This window comes from Falco punctatus (genome assembly GCF_963210335.1).
Source record: "Falco punctatus genome assembly, chromosome: 2".
In the NCBI taxonomy this organism is placed as follows: domain Eukaryota; kingdom Metazoa; phylum Chordata; class Aves; order Falconiformes; family Falconidae; genus Falco; species Falco punctatus.
Genome location: NC_137581.1, coordinates 104,655,806 through 104,671,843, shown reverse-complemented (window position 1 = coordinate 104,671,843; position 16,038 = coordinate 104,655,806). Strand labels below are relative to the sequence as shown.

At 33.9% G+C, this 16,038-nt stretch overlaps 1 protein-coding gene across 2 annotated transcripts in view; it reads left to right on the top strand.

Moving 5' to 3' along the window:
- The window catches only part of NCAM2 (neural cell adhesion molecule 2), a 316,785-nt gene that overhangs the window by 202,985 nt on the left and 97,762 nt on the right, over positions 1-16,038 (top strand). For both annotated transcript variants that reach the window (XM_080374442.1, XM_080374443.1), the window contains exon 9: positions 9,949-10,099. In XM_080374442.1, the coding sequence (XP_080230568.1) occupies positions 9,949-10,099 (151 nt within the window). The remainder of the gene's footprint in view (positions 1-9,948; positions 10,100-16,038) is intronic.

The window sequence follows — 16,038 nt, the reverse complement described above, 5'->3', positions numbered from 1 at the left end:
ATGAAATGCTTTAAGCTGACTGAAAATAAACTATAAATTGATTCTAGGGCTTTGCATCTCAGTAATGCTTTCCCTAGCAGAATGACATATGGGGTTTTATGCTACCATATTGCAATCTCTGCTTTCTACATTGTTTCAGACTCTAGTAGCAGCATATTTTTTCATAGTAGTTTCCACCCAATTTGACTGATATGTTCAGCATAATCTTTTATTTATATACATACATATAAATAAATTTTAAAATGGAATTAGATAAAACCTATTGGATGATACCAGGTAAATAAAATAACTAGAAAACAAATATTTCTATGCCCTTTCAGATATGTCCAGCGTAGCTCATTTTCTCCATTTTTACATGCTACTGCAAAAATTTTCTGTTGTTTCTTCCATTCCAAAAAGCCATACAGAATTGTCAGGCTTTGTGAACAAAGACATTTTATTCTGTGAGGTCTGGATCTGGGTCCTTCTTGCAGACAATTCACCTGCTCTTCATGACTTAAATTATGCATTTCTGGCTTCTGTGCCTTTCCTTCCCCTAAGGAAGCCTTGTTGCATATCTATTGCACTGCAGGACTCCCCCTCATCCCAGTTTCCAGACAGACTTCCTATGTGCTCTTTAGCCATAGTAACTTTAATAAAATATAAATCACCTTTACAGAAAACTGGAAAGGACCCCAAGCTGCATACAAGCACTGAACAAACAAGTAAGAGAAAGTAAAATTTTGATCCCCTCCCCACCCCAGCACCCCCCTCCCCAAAAAAAGCCCATGTTGTGCTGCTCTGTGTTGCATAACTGTATACCTTCACCACATCAGTTATTCCTGCAAGTAAAGCTAAACTGTATCATGATCTAAACCTGAATTCTATGAAAATGAATGTACATATAAATGCATTAATGTCAGCTTGAGATTCTCGGAGTAGCTGTCATTTTAAAGGTTATTTTATATTCTTCCATTGGAGTTTTGTGAGCAAGAGGGGCATACAACCCATATTTACCCAAGAACTTGTTGTCAGTCCAAGTAATATTTTATCAGTTTATACAAAATAAAACTATGATTCCTTCCCTGCCTTTGGTCAATCTAAAGGTACTTTTGTCCATTTTGTACTGCAGTAAGCTTACATGCTTTGTCTTCATGGGTTTCCAGCTAAAAGTTGTTTTGGTTTCTTTTGTTTTGGGCTTTTTTTTTTTCTTTTTTACTGTTTTCCCCTGTTAAAGTTACAGAACTGCCTCCCCCGTTCCCAATTAAGACAAAGAGCTAATGTTTGCTAGTTAGATCTTCACCATATATAGTACTTAGCAAAGAACTAACCAGAAACAAATTCAGATAGTTACCTGATGATTAGGGACTTGCTATCTTTAAGCAAACTGAAATCACCTCAGACCAAGGTGACCCCTGGCAAGTCCCAAGACCCTGCACTGGAGCAGAGCTCTTACTAGCAACAGGAGAACCATGCTTACTGGGCTACAACCCCTGCCTGAAGGAAAGCTGGGATCCTAGTGCTTGATGTTTTCGTGTTCTTTCACAGTTTCGTAACTCCATCCGTATGGGCGGTTCAGTGTGGTACAGTGGTAGAGTTTGACTGTACTAGTTACTTCTACAGCTGCAGTCATTTATACTTCAGATTCGAATTGACCCAAACAGAAACAGGACCAGATTGAAGTTCCGAGTCAGAATAACCATACCTGTTGCTACTGATGCTGTATATATTTAATAGTGAGTATTCTTGTTGAGATGCACAGAGATTGAGTAATACACTGAAGAATGAATTCTGGCAGATCACATAGAACCCATACTGACACATGTTTGGGGTCATATGCTTATGCTAGAGTCCTCCCTTACTCATCCTTTGCAGGAAAACCTTGTAACTCCAATTTGCATTGAAGTTACAAATGCTTTGCAAGCATTTTAAAGATTTACAAAGCTGATGTATAATCACCTGTGTCTTACTCTCATTTATCCAAAGAATCCAGTCACAATAAGATTTGATTGTCTAAAGTAAGATGTAACTGTATAGTAAAATCATTATTTTTAGTGGCTGTTTTATATGAGGTCTGTATTGCATAAAAGCATTGTACTTAATGGTCTTATTCCTGAGAATTTTGCTGGTTTGGATCCATCTGAGTCAGCTATATTAATGGCATCACAGCAGTGTTGGAGTAGATTCAGAGCAGCAAAATTCTTAGATATAAAACCTTTAAATACAGTATTTACGATTGAATCAGAATTTCTAATGCAAAGTACTTATGTAATTATTACAGTTGTAATATTTGTGTTATAAACACTCATTTGTCATTACTATTGTTATTTTCTGTGACCAACACTAATGTTTGTTTTCCTCTACAAGCTTTTTTCAGATGATGCTAATATTTTTGCCATTAATAATCATCAACCATTTATTTCTTGTGATTTGCATCTTTAGCACAAGTAATCTTGAATGGCTGATCATCATATTTTCTCTCTTTATTATTTGTCTTTCATACATTTTTGTGAGTAAAAACCAATCAAGGGAAAGAAGTTCAGTGTTCTGTTTCATGTCTTAGTGGTTTTGGTGTATCATATGTCCTGTGTCATCTCAAAACATAACAACTTAAGTTTGAAAGAAATGCCAGCATGAATCAATCAAATAACAGTTCATAATTTCTAAGAGTTATATGAAGCTTTCAAGAATACATTTTTCCTGAGATTGTACATGCTGTTAACAACCTGCATAGATCTCATTACTATTTCCAATCTGAATTCTTTAAAAGTAACTGTTATGTCTGCAGATGAACAGAAAATCAAAACAAACGTTATTTTTTTTCTTCAAGATTAATTTTTTGTGACGTCCCTGGTGTCACACTATAGATCTACAAAGAATAAATTCTTCAGTAATTTCTTCCTTGTGGAAATACAAATTCTTAACAAATACAGGAGTCTGCAGCATGCTGACATATGTTTAACCAGCTGCAGTTCTAAAAGAATCACAAGGTCTCCTATAAAAATCACTGAAGTCCAAGACACTGCTGTAGCATTATTCTGCTTCACTGGACGTTAAGGCATATGCACGTAGCAATACTCTGGAATTTTCTGCTGTCTCCAACAGGTGCATGGATAAAATACATTTACCTGAAGAAAATGGGAAATATTGTGAATATACCATCCATAATCCAGAAGGGAGCTTCCATCAGCTTCTACACGATGATGGCTGTTGTGACTAACAGCCCTTTCTCATCATCAAAGGTAGATTTTTAGATTAGGAATTGCTGGTCACTTACATTAATAGACTTCTGGAATTTTATCATCATTTAGTATCAGTACATCAGGTTGCAGAAGTTCTTATCTTTCATGCTGCTTCAAGGAACAGTTTCATGAGCAATTATGACCTGCTTAAATCTCACGTATAAGAAACATTAGCCTGAAGTATGTGATCTGAGGTTTTCCTCTCATGTGGATATCAACACAACCCGAAATCAGAAAGCATCCTAAAAAATATTGTTATTCATGAAATTCCAAAGGTGATTCTGTTAATCAGTATTTGTTTTTTCCTTGAAAATTCAGTGATGTGTACTCAGAACATGACCGAGACAATGTAATGAGTTGGCAGGTTTTGACAATTTGATCTGAAGAAGGAAGAGCTAGGCATAAAATTAAAACAGGTTCTTTATAATATTTTTGATACTTCCCATCCTGCAATGTGAGGATCTTCTATGATGGATATCTGCAGCAGCTCCTTTGGAGGAACTTGAAAAAGTCCTGCAGTTTTTACTCAACTTATATGTTCTCACAATGACTGTTCTTGAGTATGTGCACCATGGTTTACAAAAGAAATAACATTCAATTTTAAGCCACTTTTTCTTCATATTTTCTGTTGTTAACACATGCAATGCTCATCAAAATAGCACTGAAGTACACAAGGCGTCAGAAGACACATTTGGTAAATATGTGACAGGCAAAACTGGCCTACATTGGTGTAACTATGGACAGTAATGGCACTTTGATCATAAATAAGCTTTAAACATCAGAACAAAACCTAATAAAGGTATTTCAACATGTCTAGATTTTAAATATAGGGATTTTTTTGCTTGCATTCTTGCACTTGGACTTCAAGGGATGAAGGAGTGCTTTGTCAGCCAAACAGTAAACTCTGTAGGAGGGAAGATAATCAACACAGTTACAGCTGCTCTAACCATCCAAGTAATATTACCAAAATCCAGCTACAAACAAGACACCAATTTCTGCATCTGTTCTCACCTTCCACTCTTGCTTTCAGCCAGCTGAAAATGCATGTTTTGGCACCTGTACAACTTCATCTCATTTGCTGCTACAGTTCCTCAGTGGGAGCTGGAGAAATGGTTGATAAATCAAATTCAACTACTAATCACACCATCCACCTCTCTACAGTTTCTACAGTTGAAAAAGAACGACAGTTTCTAGGCATCATCATCAGCTAATCCTCTGTTTCTGAGAAATTACATTTTTTTTACTACAATGGCAATGGAATTGTACAGATTGAACACTCCGTGGTACCTGAATAAGTTATTCTGTCCCAGAAGCCGTTCTTACCTCTTTGTGGATGTTGTTGTCTCATCACATTCCTATTCTCTCTGCATGTGGAACCCTTGAAATACAGTTGTCATCATTCTGGTACTACCCTGGGGGCTCTGAAACATGGTTTTGGCCGTTCATCAACAGTCAGGTCAGCATCAGCTGGCCAGGACTATGGGAATATTCATGTGTGGAAATCCAAATCATGTGAGAAGTTTGGGAAAAAAGAGCATGACAGAAAAAGTCAGGTAGTAGAGCAGCATATATGTCATGACAAGAATTTTATCAAAATCAAGCATACATGTATTTACTTTTACAGAATCTGTAGCATTACTCTCAAGTGATAAGATACTTTCCATTTTATTATTAGACTAGGATTCATTTGGGTTAAGCTACATATTCTGAGCAAAAATATAGCAAGTGCAGAAGGTTCTCACCCTTTGGGTTTTTTTTGTTTGTTTGTTCATTTGTTTTCAGAAGGTAATATTTTATAATTAAGTGTTGCCATTATGAAAAATTTTACTTGGAGACCTGTATAGAAGAGTTGTCATTTCTTTGACAATGACAGAGAACTAGATTGCTATCAGTATTCACAATAAGAGGTGTTTTTCTGTGAAATGTTAAATTTTTAATTTAAGGAATGTGGGGTTTATGTGGATGAAGTCACAAAGTCAGCTGTAGCTGAGTAAAATGCTATTAAAGTCTCTGCTGAGGATTTCTCACTTGTTTTTTAGCTTTAAGCTGATGAGGGGGGGGGGGGGGGGGAGGAACACTACCAAACCCCCAGAAAAGCCACTTTTATTTATGAATTCTATTAAATTTTCCAATTAAAATTGATAGTTCTTATTGATTTTATTATGATTTCCCAGATGCTATAAAAAGGTAACTTCTGAAGACCTTGTTTAATTTTCAGGACACACAGTGGTCTGTTTATTGAAATTATTCTTCCAATGTCTTAGAGTGTTTCAATTAACATGCTTGCTCACTGGTCTTTCTAAAGAAATACGCACATCTGTGTGGGACTGTATTTACTACATATGTTTTTCAAACATCTCTGGTTATTCGTGCTCCATGGTGATAGGTGATGCAGAGTAATTCAGTGAATGAGCAAAAATCATGAGTACTGAACTACAGAGACTGTTCTGGTTGTCTAGATTTTTGTTTTGTTTACTTTTTATACTCTATTAATACTAAGAAATAAAAGCATGTGTACTTGATCGATCTTGCAGAAAACACCTTAGTACATATTTTGCATGTTTATCAGTATAACATTTGAAAAGAACAGAACGGTATTCTAATTTACTAGGTGTCCATTATTACTTCAAGCAGACTTGAGAGTTACTGGCATTATTAATTCATGGAATTTATATCTGTATTTTGATTTGTCAGCAGTGGCAGCTCCAGTGTTTTTATCCTGGTGGGTATTTCTACTGAGGACTGCTGGGCAGGTGCAGTGTGCTTGGTGTTCCCGTGTGTGCTGTCTCTTCCTCTTGTGTTGGGTTACGGTGCCAGACACGGTGCTGACGTGTGCTCTCCATACTCAGTGCAGGAGGGAAATAAGCCTCAGAAAGATTTTACCAAGGGTATAAAGTTCTGGTGCATGCAGACCCCAAGGTTAGTGCTGCCCCTGTCTGACATTGTGTATTTGCTGTTCAAAGTTAAATAAGAAGAGTGGTATTATGGATCAGTATGAATGCAGACTTCTGCTTTGCCAGTGTATGGTGGACTTGTCAGCGCTAGGTTAACGGTTGGACTTGATCTTAAAGGTCTTTTCCAACCTAAATCGTTCTATGATTCTGTATTCTAGTTTTGATGATGCCCTTTACAAGAACAGGACAATATAATTAGCATGGTTTCAATTCTTGATTCAGGCTAACACTGCATATTTTTGACTCAGTGTCGTCTTTGCTCTCTGTCATAGTCAGCTTCCCTGTCTCTGCTGTGTGCCTGATGTTCATTCCTAGCTGGGCTGCAGCATGACTGCACTGTTATTGTACGTCTTGTGTCATCACCAACATGTCCTTGACAGAACATGTGCCAGATCTGATTTATACCACGGATCAATATAACAGCCAGAGTTGTTAGTATTGTCCTTGTGAAAATTCATCATACTAGCTAGCCTTTTTCATTTACAAGTGTTAATCTCCAACATTTTCTGGGAATCCTGTCTAGATATAGGCAACTGCTTCAAAACATTTTATCTTTTTTATTTAATTGTATGTTAATGGAACGTAATCTGTATTTGCCCTCTTGTTTTCTTTCATGTGTTTCTGTGTTCAGGAATGTCAGCTGCACAGTAAATTTTTAATCACGTATTGCACCATGTTTGCAAAAAAATTAATGGAATTTTACATTAATCCATCTGCACACTAGAGTGAGGGGACAGGACTTCTTAAACTGTTCATGAAGAAGTGGCAGTATGATATGCATTCTGAGCAATGCAGCAGAGGGTATCTTACGTATTTCACATTCCAAAGAGACTCTTGTAATCTCTTTCAGACAATTTTGAAAAAAATTGAAGTTAACTTTAGTAAATATGTGTTTTTATGATAATTTGGGCCAAATGTTCTTGCCTACAATTGTTACATGTTTTACTTGGTTTTGAGGACTCTGCTTAACCTCATAGACCTCTTTCAAAATGCTTATTACCATATATTTGACGATGAGAATAGGTGATGTGGTTATGCAAAAATCTCCTATGATTCAGAGTATATATGAAATCGGTGTTTGCCCTGACTAAATCTAAGCCTATATTATGTCATTCATATGTAAATACTTTTTTTTTCCTCATATATGAGAACATAGGAAAGTTATTTTGGATACAGACCAAATTTTTTCCAGCAGTATTAGAAAACAGTTAGATAAACTGGAAGCAACATTGAAAAGTTACTGTAAAAGCTATTTAATTTTAAGCATCTTTTTGCTTATTTTCATTAACCTTTTTTATTTTAACATCAATTAGCACTCATGACTATGCTTTAGAATGTATGGAATTAATTATAGTGAAATATATAGTGAAGTCTACAGTGAATTCTGGTATTTGGGATTAATATTGAACTGATGCAATTTTTCTTTGTTATCAAATACAAAATAGCACTGCGGATTTTATACTCCTGTAAGAATACCTTTCATGACTTTAGTAAGGAGTGTAAATAATTTAACTCTATTCACAGGAATCCTGTTGACTATACTGCACAGAAGGTACAAATAGTACAGATTTATCTTTCTGAGTGAAAAACTACAATTTAGAATGGGTATATTTTATATTTTTATTTTTATTTTTTCTGTTTTTACATATATGCTTCTAATAACCTTTTACTGAAACAGAAAACTGAGGTAGCTGAATAATCTCTGATGTAATTTGAAAAATCATGTTGAAAGAACTTCAGTGAATGTGCCATTACAGCTATAGGTCAATATAATTTCACAGAAAGACACTGCATTGTGCAAGGGGAAGGTATATTGTAATATACAATAAGGAAACCAAAGAATATTTTTCTCAAAATAAAATACCTGTTCTGTACTACTGCTCTGTTGCACAGAGCCACCTTACTGCTTTAGGAGGGCATCTCTTTAATGAATCAGTAATACAGTATTTACTATGTGTCTGTGATTCATAGTCACATAGTATATGTCTTCTCACAGTTTTAAAAGTGACTTCTTAGGGAAATATTGTAACTAAGATAAAATCAGAAATGAAATTGCTAAAGTGTATATACATTTTAGGGAGTAATAATGTGTATTTATAACTGTATTACATACTTGATGTTTTAGAAAAGCAGCAAATAATCCATAGGTAAATAATGGTGTTATTAACTATTATAGCTATAGGTATAAATATAGATATAATACTTTGTATAATAGAAATCAGGAAACTATTTGATGTTTTATTTTAAAGAAATTTCATCTTAATTATGCCAAGAGTTCCCTCCAAAAACCATGACATTCAGTACTGTAGCATGTTTACTAATAACTTCATAACTTCTCTCCTTCTTTTTATAAATGTATAATAAAAATAGAATTTTTCAGCTTTAGAAATTACCTAAGAGATAACAAAGTGGTCTTATTTACTAATTTTTACGAGTCCAGAGGGGTTTAGGTTTGTTCTTGCATTAGAATTCCATAACTTTCATTTACGTACCTATGCTGTGAGATTTTCCACAGGAAACAAAATTCAGTGTTCTTAGATTCTGATGTGGGATTAGAATACTTTTCTTTCCATAGTAAATATAGAATACAGAATGATTTATACAACTGCTTTATGTCAAGTATTTTAAGAACTAAATTATGTGCATTTTACCTGTATTCAGTGAAGAAACAATTGTAGAGCATTAAAAGCTCAGTCATTTAAATACCAGCTGCCACTTGGTGAGTATTTAGTGTAAAAAGCATTAAAGTTGAATATATGTATTTATAGGATTGGACATTAAAGCATATTTCAAGTTTAAATGTGATACAGTGAAATAGTTAATCATGTTTGCTCCCTTTTCCACCTTCCTCAACAATGAAGGTAGGTAAATACCAGTATTTTTTATAAGCTTTTTTTTTCCTTAAATGAAAAAAGTGAAACAAAGAAGTAAAGCAAGTTTTCCAAAGCTACAAAACAAATAAAGAGTTTTGTTTTGTTAGAACCAGATTAAAATTATTTTTTTCCTCAGATATACTATACCATGAAGTTTAGAGTGTCAAGCAGAGGATTTTTTTGTAACGGTTTCATATAGTTATATATAATATTTTTATACTTTTGAAATTCAAATAATTTGGGGGGAGGGGAAGGGGAGCTGTTATGGATAAGCATTTTTATGAAGCTGCTAAATATAAAATTTATGTTCTGGAAAATCAGAAGCCGACATTCATTTTTCTCCCTTGCCTTTTTCCATGCAATAGAAACGAAATTCAGAAATTCCAGTTGCACTTATGGAGCTTCTGATAAGAAAATGTGAATTATGAAAATAGATCTACGACTGGATTTTTGTTTTGATCGTTGTTGAAGGGAATATTTCTATTCAGTTTTTAAGGACAAAAGAGCTAATGCTAAACGTAATGTATGAGACTGATTTTACATGTATGCGTTTTCATTAACTGCAGCGTCATAACAAAATGAGTAAGATCATAAAGATTTGGAGTATGCAGTTCACTGTTCCAGTCATAAGTGGATCTATTTTGTGCGTTACCTTGACAATGTTCCTTTAAGCATGTACTTATTCCTTTGTAAAGTGCCTAGAAAAGGAATATATTTTTCCATATCTTTTTCTTTATTTGAAAAATTCAAAAGTTGCTTAGCTGTCAGTAATAACTTCACCATAGGTGAAGAGATGCTTTCAGTCATACTTATCAATGGTGTTTAATATATAAAATATTCATAAATATACATATTTTTATATATATAAAACCTTTCTTTTTCCTGAATCAATGTAAACAGAGCCCAGATGGCCGTATAGAAGTCAAAGGGCAGCATGGAAAATCGTCACTGCATATTAAAGATGTGAAGTTGTCAGATTCAGGGAGATATGACTGTGAAGCTGCAAGTAGAATTGGTGGGCATCAAAAGAGCATGTACCTTGATATTGAATGTAAGTTCTAATATTTTGTTTTCTCTTTTAAATTTATTTTAAAAGAAAAAAAAAAAAAGTACATTCTTAATGGAAGGTCAGTATTTCCTGGTAATTCATATTTAAAATTGCATAATTTAAGAAAGCATGTCATATTAGTTAGTGATACTGAATTCTGTGGAGGAATCCTGTCTTTCTGAAGTCGACAAGACCCTTGTTGGTGATTTAAGCAGGACAGAATTTCATCTGAAATCATATTCCATTGGTATTACCCACTAACTTAAGGCTAAGCAAAGGCTTCAAATCCTTGGTCTATTGGAGACTGCTGGGGGTGAAAAGAATACTTTTGGTATAAGGTAAGGACTGATTTGGGAAACAGCTCAGTCTGGATCTTAGCCTTCTCAGATTCAACAGTCTTCTGGGTTTTTTTTCCTAGTTCTATAATTTACTAATCCCCAACAAGTCTCTAGCCCCTGTTATAACCCCTCCTGGAGTTACCAAGTTTGTGACAGTCTCTTTCAGAGATTGTCTTTATTCAAAGCTCTTGAAATCTATCCAGGAGAAAAGGAGATTATTTTTGTTTAGAGAAGAGTCTGATATTTTAGAAACCAATCAGAGAATAGAAATTTAAATATACAAAAATTCATTAGAAAATTGTCTCTTCAAACTATTCTTCAAATTAATGAGACAGGTTTTAAAAAATGAAAACAATAAAAAAATCCTTCTTTTGTATTTCATTGGTTTTCTATTTTGCTAGAGATTTTCTAGATACATTTGTTCTACATTTCCAATATAGCTTGAGTGAATCTGTTTGAAATTGAGACTTTGAAAAGAAAAAGTCTTTCTAGTGGGAAGGCAGAAGCTGGAATAAGATCTGTGGCACAGAAAGATAAATAATGGCTGCAGAGTTGCTGCAATGGCTGAGTTCTGAAAGTAACTTCAGTACACAGTTGCATTTTCCATCTTTTTGGCAGGCAAACAATGCATTATGACGTAGGAAATAAATCTGAAAGGAAAATGAGAAATGTTCAAAGTTGTAATTGGATGTTAGGAATGGAGAGATTTGCTAACCCAGGAAACCCAAGAAATAAATACAGTATCTAAGAATAAAGGGATATGAAAGAGCTAAATATTATTATTCTTTTGGTAACATGTTAATTTAAAGTATTTTCTTCTTTAATGAGTGCACTGGTGCACTGATTATTTATTTTGTGTGTATATATATAAAAAAATATGGCTTTACTGAATAAAAATGCAATTTCAGTGAAGTTCCTATAAACTTTCTGTAAAATCTTGTCCTACTCTACATGTAGTGATATTAAATGTATTGTTTGATTAAGGTTATGTAGCCTTTATGCTGTAAAATTAAATATTAATACCTTTTGTATTCAGAAGAGAAAGATAGGATACGTCACGTTTCATGAAACATGCACAATTGAAATTAAGAATTTATTAGCAGCACAGAATTCATATTAAATGATTGATAAAATACATTATTATAGGCTAAGACACCTTTAAGGGTGAAAGTTTAAGAACATATGTTAAGAATTCAAAAGTAACATATTCTCATTATGGTATTATAGACTTAATTTTGAGTATGTCTGGGAACAACCGAATATAGTATATGACAAAAATGGAATAGCATATTGGTTTAAGTCTGAATTAATGCCTTGGTAGACACACTTTTTGATACAACATAAAATTTTCTACAATTCAGAAATCTTCTGAGAAAACACGGTTTTTAAAGGAACATAGAAATACTATTTGATCATCAGAGATTTCACACATTGTAATGATTGTTTATAATATACAAGGCAATTTAATTTTTTTTGGTCTTGCATAGAATTATGGCATTTCTAAGACTGGAGTTTTCAGTTTAAAGTATTTCGACTGATAATGATGTTTAAACCAAATATATGTTTTTCCAGTACAGGTGTCCTTGAATAACCAAGTACATCTTTCTCCATATCTCTTATGTGTCAGGTATTTTTATAATGCAAAGCAAATACTTTTGGGGTGATACAATAAAAGTCTGTCTCTATTCATATTCTGTTTAACAAGTCAGAGAAGTGGTTTTGCTTGCCTTGAAAATAACTGCACTGGTGTATGCACTGCAAGTATAGCTTTTTTCTCTTGCCTAGGAAAGAAAACACTTGTCTAATGGTGAAGACTTTTTCTGTTCTTTAAAAACGTGTCCTCAGGAGGAAGTGTCTTCTTTCAAGCCTTATCTCCCATCAGTCTAGTCTCTGTCCTAAACTTCTGGAATGAAACAGTCTCTTCAAAGAACCTATCAGTACCTCATTGCCACCATTTCCATACAATGCTGTGTTGCCATAAGGCACATGCTCCCATCACATTTTTAAATGTCACTGCAGTCAAACAGGCCTAATGGAGACAGAGCACTCTGGTGTCTCATCCTTTACTTACTGACCCCTATCAAAGACTTAAACTGACATTGAGATTGCACAGAGTTTCTGCACTTTATCCCTATTCTCTGTTGGGGTTGCTTGTGATGATAAGAGCAGTTCTTCAGGACAGGAAGAGATTATCAGGTTTGATACCAATTGGGCACAGTTAACCCTGGCTTTTATCTGAAGCAAATGCTAGGCAGACAGGAATTGTAGAGAGCTCAGAGGATTTCTTACTACAAAGTTATCCTTGTGGTTAGTTATTTTAGCTTTCCTTATATTAAGTATGAAAAGTAAATCAAACTGCATGACAGATACCATTAGAAATATTATTTACTAATAGTTTTCATTAACTGCCAAGTTTGATTGTATGTATGAAGCCTTTTGTGTATTAGATGATGATAATAATGATGATGATGATAATAATAATAATAATAATAATAATAATAGAAGTAACTGATTGTTCCTGTGTGATGGCAGGTATTATGTATATGAGGTATTGTGTATTAAGGTCTGTCTACAGTGATTATCATAGAGAAATAGCTATTTCTTTTAATAAAAACTACGATAGAAATAGATAAAAAGTAGATGAAGCAGGAGATACTCTAAGATGAGGTTTTCAGAAGGGCCTGAGAAAGTTAAATGTACAAATACCAGTGCATTATATCTTGATTTGTACATATAACCCTATCAGGTGCTTTTCAAAGTTAGTTCTCCTATGCAGATGTTTACATTTCCATATGGTATGTTTTGCCTTTTTAGCTGAGACATAGTTATTAAAAAAAATATATGCTAGGGTTATAAAGAAGTCTTAAAAAACCTAATTAAGACCTGACTAAAAGAAGAAAAATTCTGATGAGAGAACACATTTATTTATTGGGTTCCACAGATTATTCACTGCAATTATTAGCATTAGAGAATGAAAATAATTTTGACATGTTAAGATATGCTGGTTTGTGTTTCTTCATAAATTAGTCTTAGTTAGGATGCGCTGACGGTATTACTAAGTTGGAAAGGATTTAAACAAGCCAGTAATGATCAGTTACCTTACAGTTTTCCCTTCATTGTATTCAAACTGTCATTAATACAGTCAGAAGTATTCACAGCACTCAGTTGTGTACTCCTAGGTGCACACATTGTGTAAGATGCTGGTCTCTCTCAGTGCTCTGCATCACCAAGTGGAAATTCTTTTGGAGAATCCTTGTGTTACTGAAGAAACGTATTAAGCCATGTTATTTGGAAAGGTCTGCGTTCTTACATATACTACCTGAGAAGCATCGTAACTTACAGTCTCTTATAGATGCAATTACCATCTTTCACATCACTCTATTTCACTTAAAAGCCCCCAGATTCAATATTGATACTGCAGTTATTAGATATGCTGGATGGTCCAGAAATGCTTACCTCCTCACTATATACAAAGTTTAATATTTTGGATGATTCTAATAATCAACCATCACAAGCATATTACCTTGAGTAATGTGGTATATTTTTATATGAGATCAGCCAGTTGAGTTCTTGACAAATACTTCTTAGAAAGGAATGTCTAAAAAAAACCCAAAACCCCCACATTTACAAAACTGAAAGTGTCTTCCAAAAATGAGGTTTTTGTACTACCCGTTTTCATCCAAACCTGAATTTTGTAGTTACATTCCTTATTAGTTAAGTACCAACATTCAGCGATACCAAAAACAAAAATTGTGCAGCATGTGCAGCATAGTCTTTAACTGTAAAGAAACCTGTGCAATGTTTAGTATACTACTGTATTGCTTATCAGAAACAGTCTTTTTTTCTTTTTTTTTCTTTCCCCCACCACAAATGAAATCAACCTTATTAATCTTACAGTATTGTACTTTGTTTACTAAGTTGATTACTCTTTTGGCTTTTCACCTTGTTTTATGTTAGTGAGTTGTATTGCCCTATGCTTAATGCAGATGCTTTGGATTCATGCTATTTAATTTTACAACTTTGCAAAAATATACAACATTGCTTAAAAGCAGGTTGGACAAACTGAGCTACAAATTGTATTTACCTTCAAGGAAGCAAGACTTTGAATCAGTGAAAATACTACTGTTGCAGTGTGTGCAGCATGTCACAGATGTGACGGATGTCATAAATGTGGCAAATGTCACTAAGGTTTCAGCTACCTATTGCTATCATAAATGCAGACAGTTCATGCTTTGGATTTGGTCTCTGTTAAAAAAAATCAATGTAGCAGCATCCCATTACTAGTCACAGAATGGTTGAGACTAGAAATGATTGCCTCTTGTCCTGTCCCTGGACACCACTGAGAAGAGTCTGACCGTCCTCTTTACACCCTCCCTTCGGCTATTAGTCGTGAGGGCCCTGCCCTGTCTTTTTATCACAGACAGAAAACGAAACTGATAAGCACAATCATATGGCCTAAGAAGGAGTCAAATAACAAGAAAAGCAATCTAGAGAAAAAAAAAAAAATCAAATATGCTGAAAAATGTTGCATCTTTTCTATTAAAAATATTATTGGTTTTAGTTACATTTCTTCCTGTCAAATTATAGGTTTAAATAAGAAAGCATGAAATATATGCTTTTGATGTGACTTTGGAGATCATGAATGTCACTTGTAAGATTTATAATTTTCTTTCTTTGACTACCTTGTGCACTTGCATAGAAGCAAATTTGATAAGTCATTGCAGAGACTTATAGGGGCTAAGAATGTTCAATTCTGAGCAAAAGATGAGTTGATGAGTTTTATCACATAAAGTCACTTTGCAAAAACCATTCACCAAAACTCCCTGTAATGAAGCAGAGATTAATGCATCTGTTGTCTCTTTCTGATGTTACAACAGTAAGTGTGGCAAAGTGGCTAAAATTGTACTTTGTTCATCTGTATAGTAAATCTTCCTATTCTTTAGCCCCAAAGGGTGTAAAAATACTTCATTATAGAAAATCAATATTGAAAACTTTTGGCCTGTATATGTTACTGACTTGTTAAAATGTGATATTCATGTTAGGAAATCCTCTAAATTTTTACCTAATAGAGCTCTGTACTGCATGTTTTTGTTAATCTTGCAATAAGCTTAATGTCATTTAAAGTAGATTTTTAATAACATTGGATGTTTTTCTTTTAATAGTAGAATATTTTTTTTAACAAATAGAGTATTTTAGATTTTATTCTGTTTCTGTTCTAATAATTTGCTTAATTTTTAATAGGTATATATGCCTCAGCATCTTTCCTTACTAGCATAACTTTTTACCTGTGCACTTATGAAACATAAAGGTAAAAAAAAAAAAAAAAAAAAAAAAAAAGGAAGACAGAATTTTCGATTTCCTTGAAGATGATTCTATTTCATGAGTTGGTCTTGCAGGCTAAAATTGTTATATATTTACAATCATAATTAATACATAAATCGTAAACTGGTTTTTGTACTTCCAAAACTCAACACAGTTTTCCAAGTAATTTCATACTAAATTAGGTGTAGTTTATATTATACAATGATGACATTTGATTGAAAAAAAGACAGCATAGCCTTTGTCCTCTGTACCTCCAAGATATATCCAGCAAAGCAGAAGCAA